Here is a 21,698-nt window from a genome sequence, read left to right on the forward strand (position 1 = left end):
CCATGTGGAACCTTGTCAAATGCCTTACTGAAGTCCATATAGACAACATCCACAGCCTTGCCCTTATCAATTTCCCTGGTAACCTCTTCAAAAAATTCAAGAAGATTAGTCAAACATGACCTTCCAGGCACAAATCCATGTTGACTGTTTCTAATCAGGCCTTGTTTGTCCAAATAATTATATATATTGTCCCTAAGTATCTTTTCCATTAATTTTCCCACCACAGACGTCAAACTAATAGGTCTATAATTGCTAGGTTTACTTTTAGAACCTTTTTTAAACAAAGGCACAACATGCGCAATGCGCCAATCTTCCGGCACCATCCCCGTTTCTAATGACGTTTGAAATATTTCCGTCATAGCCCCTGCTATTTCTGCACTAACTTCCCTCAATGTCCTAGGGAATATCCTATCAGGACCTGGAGACTTATCCACTTTTATATTTTTCAAAAGTGTCTGTACCTCCTCTTCTTTAATCCTCATAATTTCCATCACTACTCTACTTGTTTCGCTTACCTCATATAATTCAATATCCTTCTCCTCGGTGAATACCGAAGAAAAGAAATTGTTTAATATCTCCCCCATTTCTTCCGGCTCAGCACATAGCTGTCCACTCTGACTCTCTAATGGACCAATTTTATCCCTCACTATCCTTTTGCTATTGACATATCTGTAGAACCCCTTGGGGTTTACTTTTACATTACTTGCCAAAGCAGCCTCATATCTTTTTTTCGCTTTTCTAATTTCCTTCTTAAGATTCCTTTTACATTCTTTATATTCCTCAAGAACCTTATTTACTCCCTGCCGCTTATATTTATTGTATATCTCCCTCTTTTTCCGAACCAAGTGTCCAATTTCCCTGGAAAACCACGGCTCTTTCAAATTATTATTCTTTCCTTTCCACCGAACAGGGACATAAAGACTCTGTACTCTCAAAATTTCACCTTTAAATATCCTCCATTTCTCTATTATATCCTTTTCATAAAACAAAAAGTTCCATTTCACTCCTTTTAAATACTTTCTCATCTCCTCAAAATTAGCCTTTCTCCAATCCAAAATCTCAACCCTTGGTCCAGATTTGACCTTCTCCATAATGATATTGAAACTAATGGCATTGTGATCACTAGACCCAAAGTGCTCCTCAACACATACCACCGTCACCTGACCCGTCTCATTTCCTAACAGGAGGTCCAACACTGCCCCTTCTCTGGTCGGCACCTCTACGTATTGCTGCAAAAAACTATCCTGCACACATTTTACAAACTCCAAACCATCCAGCCGTTTAACAGAATGTGATTCCCAGTCTATATACGGAAAATTGAAATCACCCACAATCACTACTCTGTGCTTACTACTAATATCTGCTATCTCCTTACATATTTGCTCTTCCAATTCTCGTTCCCTATTTGGCGGTCTATAATACACCCCTATAAGTGTTGCTAAACCTTTCTCATTTCTGAGTTCCACCCAAACAGCCTCCCTAATCGAGCCTTCTAGTCTGTCCTGCCAAAGCACTGCTGTGATATCCTCCCTGACAAGCAATGCCACACCCCCACCTCTTGCCCCTCCGATTCTATCACATCTGAAACAATGAAATCCTGGAATATTTAATTGCCAATCGCAACCCTCCTGCAACCATGTTTCACTGATCGCCACAACATCATACTTCCAGATGTCAATCCAGGCTCTAAGCTCATCCACCTTTCTTACAATGCTCCTAGCATTAAAATATACACATTTAAGGGACCCATCATTTCTTATTCTCAGTTTATTTCTTTTCCCTTCTTTCTCTCCTACATATTGGGTCTGAGTGTTTCCCTTTTCTGCCTCCTGCCTCACACACTGCCTATTAGCTATCTGTGTTTGAGTCCCTCCCCCCAACCGTACTAGTTTAAAGTCTCCGCAATTACCTTAGCAAATCTCCCCGCCAGGATATTGGTTCCCCTCAGGTTCAGATGCAACCCGTCCTTTTTGTACAGGTCATACTTCCCCCAGAAGAGGTCCCAATGATCCAGAAACTTGAATCCCTGCTCCTTGCACCAGTTCCTCAGCCACGTATTTATCCTCCACCTCACTCCATTCCTATTCTCACTATCGCGTGGCACAGGCATTAAGCCTGAGATTATTGCTTTGGAAGTCCTTTTTTTTTAACTCTCTTCCTAGCCCCCTAAATTCTCCTTTCAGGACCTCTTCCCTTATCCTACCTATATTGTTGGTACCTATATGTACCACGACCTCTGGCTCCTCTCCCTCCCCTTCCAGGATATCCTGGACACGCTCAGACACATCCCGGACACCGGCACCAGGGAGGCAAACCACCATCCGGGTCTCCCGACTGCGTCCACAGAATCGCCTATCTGACCCCCTCACTATAGAGTCCCCTATTACTATCGCTCTCCTCTTCCTTTCCCTACCCTTCTGAGCAACAGGGCCGGACTCCTTGCCAGAGGCCCGGGCACCGTCGCTGCCCCCAGGTAGGCTGTTCCCCCCAACAGTACTTAAACAGGAGTACTTATTTCCAAGGGGTACAGCCACCGGGGTACTCCCTAGTCCCTGCTCCTTGCCCCCCCTAACCGTGACCCACTTGTCTACCTCCCGTGGTCTTGGAGTGACCACCTCTCTGTAACTCCTATCTATAACCTCCTCACTCTCCCTGACCAAACGGAGGTCATCAATCTGCCGCTCCAGGTTCCTAATACGGTCCCTTAGGAGCCCCATCTCGTCGCACCTGGCGCAGATGTGGATGTCTGGAAGACAATCAGACTCCCAGATTCCCCACATCCGACACCCAGAACAATAAACTGCCCTGGCACTCATACTCCCCAAACAAAGCCCCGTGCTCGGTTACTAAACCTACTGCCCGGCCGCTGCTCCAACCGCTCCAACCGCCCACCCAAAAGAACTGAGTGATCTCCTGGGAGAGGCGAAAAACCGGATAAAAAACCCAGGCCAATTTGGGAAAAAAAAATCCGGGAAATTCCTCTCCGACCCCAAGCTAGGCGATCGAAACTTGTCCGGGAGATCACACAGGTCTTACTCCTTATTATCCCCACACAATACTTCCCAAGCAACACAGCTTGGTGCTGCTGGCTGCTGCTGATTGCTGCTGGCTGCTGCTGATTGCTGCTGGCTGCTGCTGATTGCTGCTGGCTGCTGCTGATTGCTGCTGGCTGCTGCTGATTGCTGCTGGCTGCTGCTGATTGCTGCTGGCTGCTGGCTGCTGGCTGCTGCTGATTGCTGCTGGCTGCTGCTGATTGCTGCTGACTGCTGCTGATTGCTGCTACTGCTGCTGATTGCTGCTACTGCTGCTACTTGGTGAAGTTCAATCTTTGATATCCTTCATAATCTAGATCCTATCAATCTTCACTTTAAAAATACCCAATATCTTGGCCTTAACTCCATCCCTGGAATTCCAGATTCACCATCTCTGGCTAAAGAAATTCTTCCTCATCTCCATTCCCTTGTATTCTGAGTGCGCCCTTTGGTTCTAGATTCTCCCACTACTGGAAACATCCTCTCCACATCCATTCTATCTGGACATTTCATTATTCAGTAGGTTTCAATGAGATCCCCTCTCATCCATCTAAACTCCAGTGAGAACAGGACAGAGTCATCAAATGCTCCTCATAGGTTAATCCAATCATCCTCGGAATAATTCTCATAAACCTCCTGTGGACTCTTTCCAAAGTCAGCCCATCATTCCTCAGATATGGAGGCCAAAACTGTTCACAATATTTCAAATGTGGGCTGACTTGTGCCTCATAAAACTTTGCATTACATCCTTGTTGTTATATCCTAGTCCTCTCCAAATGAATAACATTGCTTTTGCCTTCCTTTTGATAGGCAGATGGTTGGACAAAGGTCAGAAACGAAAAGACAAAAGGTGTGGGATAAGGATGGATGAGTTGCAAATTATGAAGCCGGTGGAAGGAATGAAGGTGGAAGGGGAGGAGGGTTGGTCTCTGTGGAATATGGAAAGGAATGGAGATGACAATATGTGACTCGTGGTGGGATCACTTTGGAGGTGGCGGAAATGTTGGAGAATGACACGTTGAACAACCGTAGGTGGTATCCAACCTGCGCCTGTACTGCCTCACATCCATCCAGGGAAACTGTAGGAGATGCGGAAATGTCAGAGAATGATGTGCTGAAAGTCTCTGGATGGAAATAAGGGAGGAGGGATGAGGACAGGTGTAACATCTCCAAACAACCTCCTCCCAAGGTATTTTCCCTGCAACCTGTCCCTTTACCTCCTCCCTCCAGGAACCCCAGCTGTTCTTCCAGCTGAGACAGAGGTTCACATGCACCTCCTCTAACCTTATCTACTGCATCTGGTGTTCCCGATGTGGCCTCCTTTATATCGGCGAGTCCAAGAGTAAACTCAGTGACCGTTTTGCAGGACACATGCTCAGTCCACCAAGGCCTGCTGGATCTCACGATTGCTAACCATTTTAACCACTCTTCCCATTCCTGCACTAACATTTCTGTCCTGGGTCTCCTTCATTGCCAAAGTGAGGCCACTCGCAAACTGGAGAAACATCACCTCATATTCTGCTTGGGTAGCTAACATCCCAACGGTATGAAGCTTAGTTTAGTTTCGTTCATTATTATTGTCACGTGTGGGTATGAGGCGTGAATTGTCCAAGATAGACTGGCGATTGATGCTGAAAGGGTTGACGGTGGACATGCAATGGAAGGCATTTAAAGGTCGCATGGATGAACTACAACAAGTGTTCATCCCAGTTTGGCAAAAGAACAAACCAGGAAAGGTAGTGCATCCGTGGCTAACAAGGGAAATCAAGGATAATATTAAAACAAAAGATGAAGCATACAGATTAGCCAGAAAAAGTAGCATACCAGAGGACTGGGAGAAATTCAGAGTCCAGCAGAGGAGGACAAAGGGCTTAATTAGGAAAGGGAAAATAGACTATGAGGGAAAACTGGCAAGGAACATAAAAACAGACTGCAAAAGCTTTTATAGATATGTCAAGAGAAAAAAATTAGTTAAGGCAAATGTAGGTCCCTTGCAGTCGGAAACAGGTGAATTGATCATAGGGAACAAGGAGATGGCAGACCAATTGAACAAATACTTTGGTTCTGTCTTCACTAAGGAAGACATAAACCGTCTGCCGGAAATAGCGGGGGACCGGTGGTCTAATGAGATGGAGGAACTGAGGGAAATCCAGGTTAGTCGGGAAGTGGTGTTAGGTAAATTAAATGGATTAAAGGCAGATAAATCCCCAGGGCCAGATAGGCTGCATCCCAGAGTGCTTAAGGAAGTAGCCTCAGAAATAGTGGATGCATTAGTGATAATTTTTCAAAACTCTTTAGATTCTGGAGTAGTTCCTGAGGACTGGAGGGTAGCTAATGTAACCCCACTTTTTAAAAAGGGAGGGAGAGGGAAACGGGGAATTATAGACCAGTTAGCCTAACATCGGTAGTGGGGAAAATGCTAGAGTCAGTTATTAAAGATGTGATAGCATCACATTTGGAAAGTGGTGAAATCATCGGACAAAGTCAGCATGGATTTACCAAAGGCAAATCATGTCTGACGAATCTTATAGAATTTTTCGAGGATGTAACTAGTAGAGTGGATAAGGGAGAACAGGCACGGACTTGGAGGGCCGAAAAGGCCTGTTTCCGGCTGTATGTATATGATATGATGATATGATGATGTGTTATATCTGGACTTTCAGAAGGCCTTCGACAAGGTCCCACATAGGAGATTGGTGTACAAACTTAAAGCACACGGTATTGAGGGTTCAGTTTTGAGGTGGATAGAAAATTGGTTGGCGGACAGGAAGCAAAGAGTAGGAATAAACGGGTCCTTTTCGGAATGGCAGGCAGTGACTAGTGGGGTACCGCAAGGCTCAGTGCTGGGACCCCAGTTATTTACAGTGTATATTAATGATTTGGACGAGGGAATTGAATGCAACATCTCTAAGTTTGCGGATGACACGAAGCTGGGTGGCAGTGTTAGCTGCGAGGAGGATGCTAGGAGGCTGCAGAGTGACTTGGATAGATTAGGCAAGTGGGCAAATGCATGGCAGATGCAATATAATGTGGATAAATGTGAGGTTATCCACTTTGGCGGCAAGAACAGGAAAGCAGAGTATTACCTGAATGGTGACCGATTGGGAGAAGGGGAGATGCAACGTGACCTGGGTGTCATGGTGCACCAGTCATTGAAAGCAAGCATGCAGGTGCAGCAGGCAGTGAAGAAAGCGAATGGTATGTTGGCATTCATAGCCAAAACAGTTTCCTTCACCCACTCTGCTCCCTGGTTTACCCCTGAACTCCGCGTGATGAAAACTCATGCCCGCCAACTTGAAAGACTCCGCAACAAAACAGGTCTCACAATTCACTCCCAAGCCTACAAAGACCACATACAGCACTATAAAGATGCCCTCTCCCGTGCCCACTCCACCTACTACTCTCAAATAATTCACTCTGGCTCCGGAAACCCCAAAACACTCTTCTCTACAATAAACAAACTCCTCAGCCCCCTGGACACCATCTCCCAATCATTCACAGTTGACAAATGCACCACTTTCCTTTCATTCTTCCAAAGCAAAATAGACAACATCTACAGCACATCAACCACCAACGCACCTGCTCCCCCTCAAACCACCTGCCCCCCCTTATCCTGTCAGCCCCTGCCTCAGTTCTCCCCAATCTCCACCACCGACCTCTCTGACCTCTTCACAGGAATAAAAACTGCCACTTTCTCCACTTATCACTGCAACAATAAACTCCTCCCTGTCCACTGGCATCGTCCCGCCATCCCTCAAAATCACTGCTGTCACCCCCATTCTGAAAAAACCTGGTCTAAACCCTGACACCCCAAACAACTTCAGACCAATCTCCAACCTACCCTTTCTGTCCAAAGTTTTGGAACGTGCTGTAGCTTCCCAACTCAAATACCACCTCTCTACCAATAACCTGTATGAAACTTTCCAATCCGGATTCCGCTCAAACCACTGTACTGAAACTGCGCTCCTCAAAATCACAAACGACATTCTCCTCTCCTCCGACGCTGGCAACCTCAACATCCTCATCCTACTTGACCTCAGCGCCGCCTTTGACACCATAAATCACTCCATTCTCCTCACCCGACTTGAAACCTCCCTTAACATCACCGGAAAAGCCCTATCCTGGTTCAAATCTTACCTCTCTGACAGACACCAGTTCATCTCCATTAACAACTGTAAATCCCCCACCGCTCCCCTCCCCCAAGGTGTCCCCCAAGGCTCAGTCCTTGACCCCCTCCTCTTCATCCTCTACCTGTTCCCCCTTGGTCAATTAATCCGCCGTCATGGTCTCAACTTCCACTGCTTCGCCGATGATATCCAGCTCCTCATCTCCACCAAGTCAATTTCCCCCACCACACACTCTACACTGACAAACTGCATCACTGAAATAAAATCTTGGCTTCAATCAAACTTCCTCAAACTCAATTGCAACAAATCTGAAATCATCATCATTGGTCCAAAAACGCTCACCAAATCCACCCAAAACTTCATCCTCAACATTGATGGTCTCCCAGTATCCACCTCACCTCACATCCGGAATCTTGGAATCATCCTTGATCAAACCCTCTCCTTCGACAAACACATCACAAAGACAGCCTTCTTCCACCTCAAAAACATTGCCCGTCTCCGTCCATCCCTCTCCTCCACAGCTGCAGAAACCCTCATCCACGCCTTCATCACCTCCCGTCTGGACTACTGCAACAGCCTCCTCTATGGCGCACCCTCAAAAATCATCAATAAACTTCAATACATTCAAAACTCCGCTGCCCGTCTACTCACACACACCTCGATCCGTGACCATATCACCCCCGTACTTTATAAACTCCACTGGCTCCCCATCCCCCAGAGAATCCAGTACAAAATCCTCCTCATAACCTACAAAGCCCTCCATAACCTGGCCCCATCCTACCTGACCGACCTCCTCCACAGGCACACTCCCACCTGCACCCTCCGCTCTGCCGCTGCCAATCTCCTATCCCCCCACATCCGGACCAAACTCAGATCCTGGGGGGACAGGGCTTTCTCCATCGCTGCTCCCACCCTATGGAACTCACTACCCCAAACCGTTAGAGACTCCTCCACACTCACCACATTCAAAACATCGCTGAAGTCTCACCTGTTCAGAACTGCCTTCACCACTGAAGGTCACCTCACCTTCTGTCTCCTTTCTCTGTTCATTTATTTATTTACTTATTTATCTATTTATTCATTTCCCTATGTTCTCAAAATCTCTGTAAAGCGTCTTTGAGTATATGAAAAGCGCTATATAAATAAAATGCATTATTATAGCAAGAGGATTTGAGTTTAGGAGCAGGGTGTAATGTCCCGTCATATCTGTTAGTCTTGTGTCATGTTCTGTGTTTAGATTCCCATGTCACGTCATGTCCACGTCTTGTCCTTAGTGCGGTTTGTCAAGTTAAATTCACTCATGTCAAGTTAAATTCACTCATGTCAAGTCTCGTGCTCACTTCCTGTTTTAAGGTGAAACTTACCTCTTATCTCATTTCAGGTCCCTTGACTTCCTGCCATTGTAATTGTCAGCCCCGCCTTGATTGTTTCCACCTGTGTGCCCTTACCTCATGTATATATAGTCCACGCCCCCCTTTGTTCTGTGCCAGTTCGTCTTGTGATTCATGTGCTCTTGGTCATTGATTCTCGACTTACCCGCATTGTTGCCAAGTTCTTGTCAAGCGTAGTATAGTTAGTGAGTATCCTAGTAAGTATTTTTGTAACTAATGTTTTTGTAGCTAAGTAAGTTTAGGGTTTTGGTTTGTATCGCAGTGTTCTTTAATTTGGAAATTAAAGAACGCCTTTTTTTCTCCAAATTGACCCTTGTGTGTGAGTCGTGCGTTTGAGTCCAGTTCCTGTGTGCCTCAGAACCTAACACAGGGAGGTTCTGCTGCAGTTGTACAGGGCCTTGGTGAGACCGCACCTCGAGTATTGTGTGCAGTTTTGGTCTCCTAACCTGAGGAAAGACGTTCTTGCCTTAGAGGGAGTACAGAGAAGGTTCACCAGATTAATCCCTGGGATGGCGGGACTTGCATATGAGGAAAGACTGGATAGACTGGGCTTGTACTCGCTGGAATTTAGAAGACTGAGGAGGGATCTTATAGAAACATAAAATTCTTAAGGGGTTGGGGAGGCTAGATGCGGGAAGATTGTTCCCGATGTTGGGGGAGTCCAGAACCAGGAGTCACAGCTTAAGGATAAGGGGGAAGTCTTTTAGGACCTAGATGAGAAAACATTTCTTCACACAGAGTGGTGAGTCTGTGGAATTCTCTGCCACAGAAGGTAGTTGAGGCCAGTTCATTGGCTATATTTAAGAGGGAGTTAGATGTGGCCCTTTTTGCTAAAGGGATCAGAGGGTATGGAGAGAAGGCAGGTACAGGCTACTGAGCTGGATGATCAGCCATGATCATATTGAATGGCGGTGCAGGCTCGAAGGGCCGAATGGCCTACTCCTGCACCTATTTTCTATGTTTCTATGTCTATGTGTACCAAGGTACAATGAAAATCTTTTGGTTGCGTGTTTGACGTAACTAACTTGTAACGTGTTTGACGTAAGTAACTTTGCAAGTAACTTGTCAGAGTCCTTGTCAGTGACAATCCCAGACATGTAAAACCAAAGGTATTTTTGATTCTATACTCTAATATTAACATACATTGTGCACAGTGGTTGTCCCAGCATTGGTTTTTATGGGACATTACTGTCATCTTCAAAAGTGAAAACTTCCTTTTATTCTCAGCCTCTGCTTTCTGCCCCAAAGGCAGCTGGCAATCACTTCATCTGCTTGTTCAATTGTTCTGCATTTTCTGTGGGGTTTTCATTACTCTATTGAGAGTAATGTACTGAAGAGGTTTTGAACTTCATCTATTGTATTACTATTGTATACTGTTAAATAAAATCAGTAAGATTGGTTGTGATAAAATTTCCCCTTTTCAAATCCTTGCTGACAAGCTATATCCTTTTTTCCTTCTAGGTGTTCTAGCATTACCTTCAGGAGAGATTCCATCATTTTTCATACCAATTTCCAGATGACTGGTCTGTAATTTGGTGAAGATTAAATTGTGAGGATGTTGTATTAGCCAGTATCTGCAGTTCTTTGTTTTGACAATCACAAAACATTAGCAGGCAACTCCATCAAGTAGTTCAGGAGAATGACTTGTTGGCATTGTTTATAAAGAGGTTGGAGTTTAACAATAGGGAGATATTGTTACAGCTGTTTTGAGTATTGGTGAGGCCATACCTGGAACAATGTGCATATAAAAAAGGATATAGTAGCATTACAGGCAGTTGAAACTGAAATTCACTATGCCAATTCCTGGGATGAGAAGGGGCTAGTTTGTTTGATTTTGTATGCCTTAAAATTTAGAAGAATGAATCCCTTCAAACATATAAATCCTCAGGGACTTGACAAGGTAGATGCTGCAATACTTTGGGAGTCTCAAATACAGGGGCATGCCCATACAAAATAGGTGACAGTCATTAAAAATGGAGGTGGATAGAAAATTCTGCCCACACAGTGAATCTCTGGAATTCTCTGCAACTGAGGGTGATGGAGGCCAGATCATTAGATTTACTTAAGGTAGAGAATTATATTTATTTGGAAGAGGACGGAACTCGCACAGAAGGGGTGTTGAGGCATGCTTAGATCACCCATCATCATGTTGAATAAAAGACAGGCTCTTATGTACGTGCTCTTGAGTTGGAGACAAGATTGTGTAATGTGATCGAGCATCTGATAGAGGAGTCAGGATATGGTCAAGGAAACAGACTATTTTGGTCATGTGGCGTGGGGGTGAATTGGGCATATGATGGCAACGTCAGCAAAATGGTGCGGAAAATCAAGATTAGGCAGTTGACAGAGATGGGATTGAAGTGCGGGGAGAAATTGGATCCAGCATATGACTAAGTAAGACGATTGGGACGTTCAGTGATGTTGGAAAGGCACTTTGAAGTGGGACATTCTGTCTGCAGCCAAGTGGATCAGAACACGATAATGAACATCCAGCAGCTAGAGCCGTGTGTGCCAGCGCATCATGTGCACCGCCGGTGAATATTTGCGGCCAGTCTTGTCCGATGTGCAAATGGTCTTCCGTGCTCTCCTTTACTTCCTTTCCACCACACCGGCAGGACCGTGCGGTGTATTTGTCACGGTCATATTTCAGCTCCCACTGATATATACCGCTCCTCCCAACGCGGGGCTGTATTTCTAAGGATTTTGGTGATGCGTTGTTTGCACTTATCACTGCGGCCTCGACCGCTCCTTCGCCGCAGCCGCAACGTCCACCGTCAACCGCCGGGCGGCCTGCGCGCTCCGCCTGCTGCATCAAACAACTGGACTGCCCTTCAGCCGACCAATGGGATGCCTCGAGTGGCGAGTACCTGCACGGTGGTTGGCGGAGGCTGTCGTACAAACCGTCCAATCGCAGCCGCGGCGGCGCTGGGCCGGTGGGGCATGAAAGACCAATGAGGAACGAGAGAGGAGAGCGAGCGAGACAGACGAATGTGCGTATTGGGGATGCGTCGTTTGTCGCCAGACTCGCGCGCTGACGTTATGCGCGTACTCGTTCGCAGCAGCGGTTTGTGCGGGCCTGGTGCGCGCGCCGGGCGGAGTGTGGGCTTGGCCGGCGCGGGCGCGGGTTGGAGGTGGAGGAAAGGAGGGCGGGAGGGGATCGGTTGCTTGGATGGTAGCGTGTGCTGGCGCTATGGCAGCGTTGAGTTGCGCGTGAGGAATGGAGAACGCCGTGCGAGAGAGAGAAAGATCCATGGCCGGCATGGAAACACCCAGCCTCCCGCGGGACGTGAAGGTGAAACTGGCCGAGCTCGAACTTGAGCTGTCCGAGGGTGAGAGTTTGGTTGCCCGCAGGGCGTTCCTTTTTCTTTCCTTCCCTTCCCTCAGCCCGCCGCCGCAGGTGGCCGAGCAAAACCCGGCATCGGGGATGGACCTCGGGGCCGGTGCCATTTCCAATCGCGTTCACCGGCCGTGTGTTTCGGGCGTGATCTCCTTTTCCCTTCATCTGCCCTTGCAGCAGCAGGAAGAAGAGGAAAATATTAAATGTCTTCATGTGGGCCTATGCAGAGCATCCGGACTGACAAGTTGCAGTGTGTAGATACACGGGAGGAAGCTGTTGTCTCCTGTCGTGTCGCCTGGAGTTTACTCCCTTTGGGTGGCAGATAACCTCCTCTGGAGAGCTTCAGTTGTCTGCCTTCTGTGAAGAAGAGAGTATATTTATTTTCTAGTCAAAATATTCAGAATAGCAATTAAAGGTCAGCAATTGGTGTCGCAATAATTAGATTCCAAATTTAGTTGCGGTGAATTAGTTTTTATTAGGATTTTTACGCCACCCCAGCTTATCTCTGTAGATGACACTTATTTCTCATGTCTGAGTTACCAACGTCATCAGCTTGTATTTATGAAGCAATCTCGAATGTAAGGAATTGCTCTTTGCAGGATTGTGATGGAGTAAAAAGTTCAATGATGAGCCATGTTTAAGCAAGTAACCAAATACGTTTAAGCAAACAACCAATTCTTGGGTCAGAAGTAGGGTTTAAAATTGGAAAGCAGATAGCAAATGTAGAAGGAACTTGGCAGCTGATAGTATGGCTGTCAATGATGGACAATAAAATTGAGGATGATCTGAAATTGAAAGGGAAGTGGGGGTTGAGGTCATTGAGGAATGTGAAAACAGATCAGATGTTAAAAGCAACCAGTTTAATTGTGGATGTTGATTGTCAGCGAGAAGAGGAGTTGTGGATGAACTGGATAGTAATGTTCTAGATGGTCTCAGCTTTGCTAAAGATAGATGTGGGAAGCTGATAGCAATATTCTTGTATTATTTTCCATAGGTAATAAATACGAGTATGACCTCTATTGGTGATTTTATAAAAAAATTATTCAGGGGTAAACAGAGATAAATGGACTGAAGTCAGAACAGTTCTGATCTCATACAATATTGGAACATGACCAAAAAGGCATTTCCTTTTCCTGTGTCAAATATCGCTCATTTACAATTATATATGTTGAAGACCAGATGTACTCCTGTCCTTGCTGATGTTGTTCTGTAAAAAGATTTTCAATTTGTCTTTTTGCTGGTCAATGTTCTGGGGATCAAGGTCAAAAGATTCTATCTTGCTCTGTGTGTGTCATAATTATAGCTATCTGAATGCAAGGTCATAATTCTGAATCAGAAGATTGAAAGTATCATCAGAATCTCTCCAATTGATCTTCAAACACTTTCTATATCTGTCTGTAGACAGTGTTGATGCATAAACGACAACATCGAATTTCATAGAAACATAGAAAATAGGTGTGAAGAAATGTTTTCTCATCTCGGTCCTAAAAGACTTCCCCCTTATCCTTAAGCTGTGACCCCTGGTTCTGGACTCCCCCAACATCGGGAACAATCTTCCCGCATCTAGCCTCTCCAACCCCTTAAGAATTTTATATGTTTCTATAAGATCCCCCCTCAGTCTTCTAAATTCCAGCGAGTACAAGCCTAGTCTATCCAGTCTTTCTTCATATGAAAGTCCCGCCATCCCAGGGATCAATCTGGTGAACCTTCTCTGTACTCCCTCTAAGGCAAGAACGTCTTTCCTCAGATTAGGAGACCAAAACTGCACACAATACTCCAGGTGCGGTCTCACCAATGCCCTGTGCAACTGCAGTAGAACCTCCCTGCTCCTAAACTCAAATCCTCTTGCTATGAATGCCAACATACCATTCGCTTTCTTCACTACCTGCTGCACCTGCACGCTTGCTTTCAATGACTGGTGCACCATGACACCCAGGTCACGTTGCATCTCCCCTTCTCCTAATCGTTCACCATTCAGGTAATACTCTGCTTTCCTGTTCTTGCCGCCAAAGTGGATAACCTCACATTTATCCACATTATATTGCATCTGCCATGCATTTCATCCTTGTTTGTGTGCATTGAGAGATGATTCCTGGGATATGGGAACTGGCCCACAGTTTTCCTGTTGTGGACTTTTATTGTTGGAGGGTGGTATTGTAAGCAAAGAACAGGTTGGAAAGGATGTTCAGTGTACCATCCTCTTCCAATCTGTATGCTTCTTTGAATGAGTTCAGGATGACCTGGAGCTTGGCATCTGTGCATGCAAACATCATCTGTGTGCTGTACCTCAGCATCTGAAGATGGGGAAACAATAGTTCTGGTTTTGCAGTGACATGGAGATTAAACTGCTTCCCATTTTTCTTATAGATCAGCACCACTTCCACCAGGAATTATTTTTGGTGAGGTACAGCATTGCAATAAGAAAGATTAGGGAAAAAATGCAGTGGCCGTGATGCAGCCTTGCTTGGCACCAGTCTACAATGAAAGTTGGTCTGTGGTGCTATTATTCAAGATTATGAACCAAGTGCCACTGTGTAGCGCACTTTAGATAGATGGGAATATCTGCGGAGTTAAAGTTGAGGGGAAGCTGGTGACCATTGTGCCTGGAAAGGAAAGACTAAATCCACTCTTCAGTCTTTGAGAGTGAATAGTTAAGGAGGAAGGACCTGGTTAGAGATATTGCATTTGTTTTCTTTTTTGGAGGCCAACGTTCAGCACAAAGCTTGTTGTTTTACTAACAGCAATCAACTTCCAATAGGGAGCACTGAAAAGCACTGGAAGGATACAGCAAATTCTGTCTCAGCATTATCAATCAGATTTATTGGCAGGACAAGCATAGTAATGCCACTGTCTTGACCCATCCTACCACCTAGATACCTTAATTACATTCGGTCAGTTTTGATTTGCATGTCATGTTGTGGGCGTGCCTGAGACATCTTCGCAAATGGGCGATTGTCATGAAGCACCATAAATGCAAAAGATTGGACAGAAGAAACCGTTAAATGATGTTTAAAGCCTCTGGAGAACTTGCATACCCTCTGACTTGTGGAAATGCTGTGACTACTCAAAATGGAGATGGAGCCTTTGGCATGGCATTGTGAACTTTTGCCTTTTCAGGAAGAAAAAAGGTTGGGGATGAAGAATAAGATGTTTTTTTAAATGATTTTTTCAAATAGTGTAGGATGGCATCACAGCCTGGTTTGGGAGTGGCTGTGCCCGACCACAAGAAATTGCAGTGTTGTAGATCAGAATCAGAATAGCCTTTATTGTCATCCAAAAAACATGCATTGTGGACGAAATTCCCTTATCGACAGTCCAACGATAAGAAGCAATAAAAATAAAGCAATAACACAATCACAAAACCAACACAAAACAAAAAAAAACAAACATCCATCACAGTGAGTCTCCTCCAGTCACCTCCTCCCTGTGATGGAAGGCCAGAATGTAGCTTAGTTCATTACACAGACTAGACTTCCCATCTTTTGACTGCATTTATGCCTAACGATGTCTTTGATCCACCCTGGTCATTCCTCCTGGTCATTCCGATGACCCACCCTGGTCATTCCTCCTGGTCATTCCGATGACCCACCCTGGTCATTCCTCCTTTTCCCGGCTTCCATCAAGAAGGAATGGGTGACGTTTCGGTCCAGACCCTACTTCAACCCGAAACGTCACCCATTCCTTCTCTCCAGAGATGCTGCCTGCCCCGCTGAGTTACTCCAGCTTTTTGTGTCCATCTATGGTTTAAACCAGCATATGCTGTTCCTTCCTACACATCTGTTGCGTGTACCTTATTTGTAGGCTGCCTTCATTTGCACGTTGAAGTAATCGGTGCCTTCCTGGCACTCCTCTGCTTTGAGCAGTTAGCAATGCCATTTTGATTTGGTGCTTGTTTTCCTACAAAAGATTGTTTCCCTCTTGGATAAGTCTTGCTATGACATAGTTCAGCGAACAGTGTTGTTTTGAGAGTTCACCATCATGAATGTGCACAATTTTGCCAAACAACTGGAGGTAATTAAGCTGATCATAGTCTCAAAGCTGGAGATGTTGTCCTGGGAGAGGGTACTCGCATTCGTTTGCCTGTATAGCTAATTAATCTAGAGGTGATGGCAAATTGGTTCTATTTCCTATTGCCTTTTGGTGTATTCTGTATATTGCCTATACTATAAAGTGTACAAGAGAATTGAAATTGCTGCGACTTGGTCATGATGAAATTGCAGTAGGATTTTAGATTTTGGTCTTTGAATACCCCTTTTCTTAGTCAGCTCTGTGAACCTTGTTATTGATATCTGCCTTAATTAAATGGTGAGTCTGATCTATGTGGAGGGCTGCATTTTATTTCCATGATCACACCCTATTCTTGATGTTTGGGGAGCAGCATTGTGCAACAAAGGTAGAATGGGAGAGGGCATATCTTACTGATCTTCAGTGTATTGCCCTTTTCATATGCTTCACTGAAGAAATGCAGGATGACATTGCTGTTTCTCCTTTATGTCCACACATACAAGCAACATTTTAATGTTTGTAATATTTTGAAATCTGTATTGAGGTTGGTTTGATTCTTATTCTGGAGATTACATGAGTTGCAAAGTTTCCTATTCTGTAGGTGAGCTTCAATCCATCTTATCATATCATATCATATCATATATATACAGCCGGAAACAGGCCTTTTCGGCCCTCCAAGTCCGTGCCGCCCAGCGATCCCCGCACATTAACACCATCCCACACCCACTAGGGACAATTTTTACATTTACCCAGCCAATTAACCTACATACCTGAAGCTTATAGGAGATAAGGAACAGTAATGCAGTGAGGAAGGCTGACAAGAGGATTGGAGCAATAAAAAAATCAGCTTTACTTAACTTTATTTTATATGGTATCCACCCTGTTGTTGATCGATTATTTAGAACCATGGCTTATGTGTCGTGAAGAAGAAAATTAATGAATTTCTGGAGAGAGACAGATTTAAACATGAGATTGCATTTTCTCTGTAGATGATCAAAATGTGTGTCTTTTGAGGTTGACTTGTAGATGGCATTCAGCAAGGGATTTCCATAGTTGACCTGATGTCTGTGATATTTAGGGGCATGGAATCAATGTTGAGGACTCTCCCAGTTATTCCTCTTTGGATGCTAATGCAGTGTTGCTTCTGGTACAAATTCTTGGATTATGTCTATCAGTCTTGCCTGACTAGTTTTGTGGCATAGCTCTCCTAATTTAGACAATGGTTTCTAGATGTTCGTTGAAAGCAAGGTCAACCTTGCTGTGTCTCACTCCGAGGCAGAGGGTTGTTAAAGTTAACCACATTGTGAGGGATTTGGTAGCCATATATAGGTCAATCAAAGGCCTTGAAGGACATGGGTGAATCAGAAATTTTATGTGACAATACAGTAGTTTCATTGTCAGCATAAATGAGAATACCCTCTTTAATTTAGTTCCCGATTGTCTAATTGGTATGGATTTACATTCCTGGTCTTGGTGGAATTGGAACACTATTTAGACAGGCTGGAGTAAAATAATCTCTGAAATGCTTTGAATGAAATGGCATGGACTAATATTGTATTTTTTACTTATTTTGACTTGCATCCATCAATGGTAATCTTTTGGCCAAAATAATTTGTTTCATAACCTATGGAGTTAGCTTTTCATTCCTCTATGAAATATTTATTATATTTAAAAAAGTGTTTATTCTAATTATCTGTTGCTTATTTTCATATGAGGAATTTGTTTGTCCAATTTGAACTGTGTACATCAGTGTTGGTTTCAATTTTCAGCTAAGCAGCTACCCTAATCCTAAATTGATATTACTGTTTTTTGATCCTTGGAAAATTAGCTACCTAATAGTTCATCCAAAGCCTTTGGTGCATATACCTACCATTCTTTACCTATTGATGTCTCATCAAGTTACCATTCGTAGTGCAGATTTTGATAGTGTTCTAACATGTGTTACAAAGTGTAACATTAAACAATGTCACCACGTGAGTGGTAGTAGCTACATTTGCCCATTTTTACTGTTTCATTTGTCTTAGATACTGAATTACTCCTGTATGGAGGACACCAAAAGATATCAAGGATGGTAACTTGCCATATAAATAATAGTCTAGCATGTGATTTTTTTTGTGTGCTTTGTGTCAAATTTTCTTTGATATCATTTTTATTGGCTTTTCTTTTTCCGCTTTGGAAAAGACATCATGCAAATGCGAATACAAAAGAAAAATAGTGTTCTAGTTTGGCAGCATCTTTGAGGTGAGGATTGGATCTTGGATTGATGGCCCTATCAGATCTTCTGGTTGTACTGGAATCAAAACATAAACACCATCAACAATGTTGACGAAATGAAGGCATGTTGAGCAGTGCACACATGGCAGCATTGTGTACTGTCTGGGTGTTGTGACACGCTGTGTGGACATGGTGTGCAATTGTTTGGCTTACAAAAGTGGAATCGGAGCATCAGGTTTCGGTATCGGTTGAGCTTGCAAACCTTGTGGGTTTTAAGTTTCCTGAAGTAGATGGGACAAAATGAAGGTTTGTTAAGCTGCCTGTTTGCCTACCTCTGCTATCTCACTGAGACCTCAGATGTGTTCCCAGGAATGTGTTGATGGAATTGCCACTATATCCAAAGTGTTACTGAGACTCCTGCTGTTCCAGAAACCTGGTGTAAGCTATTGCCCTCCATCTTCTGGCAGGACTAAGTCACTCATAGGAGCTGCCAGTAATGTTACGTTGGGTGGGGTGAGGCAAGCTATGTGGAGCTCGGAGAGGTATTCTGGCTGGCACAATGAGTGACGGTTATTGCTGAGGAATAGTAGCACTGTTCCAAGTGTTCACAGACTGCCTGGATCCTACGGTCTGTTATTCACCACCATTGGATGTTATGGAAATTGCTGACTCCCCCTCTTTGTGTTGGGATGCGTGGGTCTCTCCAGACTAAAGACTTTCTGTGATATCAGGCTCAAAGGGTAATGTGCATTGACTACTTTAAGGGAAGGCTCATGTGGAGTAAGGATTCATGGTAGGTTCCTGATGAATATTTATTCTTGGCTAAAATGGAAATTCCTCCTGTGAATCATCGGAAATATTTGAACTGTCGCTTTTAATCCCAACCACGCGCCCTTGCTATCGACTGCATCCTTCTTGCACTGACAATAACCATGTACTCCAACTATGGACACTTTACATTACAAGTGCTTTCTGCATCCATCTCCATAAACCTTTTTTTTGCTTTGCTGCTGCTTTGGTCCATTTGCCACACAAACTTTTATTTATGTCTTTCTCACTTACAGACTTGATTGCTTCTCTACTCTGTCTATTTTGGCCTTTTTATAAACTTCAATTCAAGACCATCCCTTTTAGATGTATCCCAGATTTGAGGAGATTTGCAGTTTTTGGTTTCAGGGAAATGATTGTGTTTCAATTTATTTGTATTTCTTTTACCTATTGTCATGTCCTGAATGTTAGACCTGTTCCGTAATGTTAGATCTGTCCTAGTATGGCTTTCATCAAACTCTACTCCTGATTCTACAAAATGCATAAAATTAATCCAAGACAATAATGGGCATGCATATTTTAAAATTCTGAAACCATATTGGTGATTTAAAAAAATGTGGTATTGGATTCACAAAAAAAACCTGTTTGTGGCAGCCTGACATGCGGCAGGTGAAAAGTGCTGTTGAGTCCAAAAGAAACTGAACTTAACATCCCAAACTACCTCTACCCTGAGATATGCAGGAAATTGATGCATTTGGGTTGTAATCCAACAACTTTAATAAAACAAATATGTACTAATTGTGCAGTGGAATGTACTAAATCCTCTTGTTTCTCTATTGTGTGTGAAATACAAGTGTTGCTGCTAGTGTATCCATTTTCAGTACATTGTGGCTGCTGCTCGAAGTAATCATATTGATTGTAACCCTGAGCCTCTTCCTATTTTTGCGACCACTTCCTGTGCATTGCCTTCCGTGACTCCAATTCTGCCACTCAAAACTGAACAGACAATAGATATGTTGTGGCTGGTGTTTATCGTTATCATTTCTCATTTATGTGTTAATGTGTGCAAAGATAAGAAATTGAGGTCAAGATAATTGAAGTCTCGAGGGCCTGAGGCAAGTTGATGTTTGGGGCTTTCAGCTCTAACTTTGCAATATGTTTTTAATTATATATTTTGACATGGTAATCATTTTGTCATCTACCTATTATATTTGACAAATCTAGCTTGTTTTAATATATTATTGGGATGTTTTTTCTTCTGGTAACAATTAATACTTAACTAAAACAATAAATTTACTCCAGTTGCATCTGAAATAGACAATAGGTGCAGGAGGAGGCCATTCGGCCCTTGGAGCCACCACCGCCATTCAATGTGATCATGGCTGATCATTCTCAATTAGTACCCTGTTCCTGCCTTCTCCCCATACCCCCTGACCCCGCGATCCTTAAGAGCTCTATCTAGCTCTCTCTTGAATGCATTCAGAGAATTGACCTCCACTGCCTTCTGAGGCAGAGAATTCCACAGATTCACAACTCTGACTGAAAAAGATTTTCCTCATCTCAGTTCTAAATGGCCTACCCCTTATTCTTAAACTGTGGCCCCTTGTTCTGGATTCCCCCAACATTGGGAACATGTCTCCTGCCTCTAATGTGTCCAACCCCTTAATAATCTTATATGTTTCGATAAGATCTCCTCTCATCCTTCTAAATTCCAGTGTATATACAAGCCTAGTCGCTCCAGTCTTTCAACATATGACAGTCCCGCCATTCCGGGAATTAACCTAGTAAACCCACGCTGCACGCCCTCAATAGCAAGAATATCCTTCCTCAAATTTGGAGACCAAAACTGCACACAGTACTCCAGGTGCGGTCTCACTAGGGCCCTGTACAACTGCAGAAGGGCCTCTTTGCTCCTATACTCAACTCCTCTTGTTATGAAGGCCAACATTCCATTGGCTTTCTTCACTGCCTGCTGTACCTGCATGCTTCCTTTCAGTGACTGATGCACTAGGACACCCAGATCTCGTTCTACGTCCCCTGTTCCTAACTTGACACCGTTCAGATAATACTCTGCCTTCCTATTCTTACCACCAAAGTGATAACCTCATACTTATCCACATTAAACTGCATCTGCCATCCATCCGCCCACTCACGCAACCTGTCCAAGTCACCCTGCAACGTCATAGCATCTTCCTCACAGTTCACATTACCACCCAGCTTTGTATCATCTGCAAATTTGCTAATGGTACTTTTAATCCCTTCATCCAAGTCATTAATGTATATTGTAAATAGCTGCGGTCCCAGCACCGAGCCTTGCGGTACCCCAATAGTTACTGCCTGCCATTCTGAAAGGGACCCATTTATCCCCACTCTTTGCTTTCTGTCTGTCAACCAATTTTCTATCCATGTCAGTACCCTACCTCCAATACCATGTGCTCTAATTTTGCTCACTAATCTTTAATGTGGAACTTTGTCAAAGGCTTTCTGAAAGTCAAGGTACACCACATTCACCGGCTCTCCCCTGTCAATTTTCCTAGTTACATCCTTAAAGAATTCCAGAAGATTAGTCAAGCATGATTTCCCTTTCGTAAATCCATGCTGACTCGGAACAATCCTGTTACTACTACCGATGTCAGACTAACTGGTCTATAATTTCCCGTTTTCTCTCTCCCTCCTTTCTTAAAAAGTGGGACAACATTAGCTACCCTCCAATCCACAGGAACTGATCCTGAATCTATAGAACATTGGAAAATGATCACCAATGCGTCCACAATTTCTAGCGCCACCTCCTTAAGTACTCTGGGATGCAGACCATCAGGCCGTG

At 44.0% G+C, this 21,698-nt stretch overlaps 1 protein-coding gene across 4 annotated transcripts in view; it reads left to right on the plus strand.

Annotated features, from left to right (window-relative positions):
• Positions 1 to 11,692: 11,692 nt before the first annotated feature.
• LOC144595842 (disco-interacting protein 2 homolog A-like) overlaps positions 11,693 to 21,698 on the plus strand; it is a 193,529-nt gene continuing 183,523 nt past the window's right edge. For all 4 annotated transcript variants that reach the window (XM_078403596.1, XM_078403598.1, XM_078403597.1 and 1 more), the window contains exon 1: positions 11,693 to 11,879. In XM_078403596.1, coding sequence (XP_078259722.1) covers positions 11,768 to 11,879 — 112 coding nt within the window. In that variant the 5' untranslated portion in view covers positions 11,693 to 11,767. The remainder of the gene's footprint in view (positions 11,880 to 21,698) is intronic.

Source organism: Rhinoraja longicauda, chromosome 8 (genome assembly GCF_053455715.1).
Source record: "Rhinoraja longicauda isolate Sanriku21f chromosome 8, sRhiLon1.1, whole genome shotgun sequence".
In the NCBI taxonomy this organism is placed as follows: Eukaryota; Metazoa; Chordata; class Chondrichthyes; order Rajiformes; family Arhynchobatidae; genus Rhinoraja; species Rhinoraja longicauda.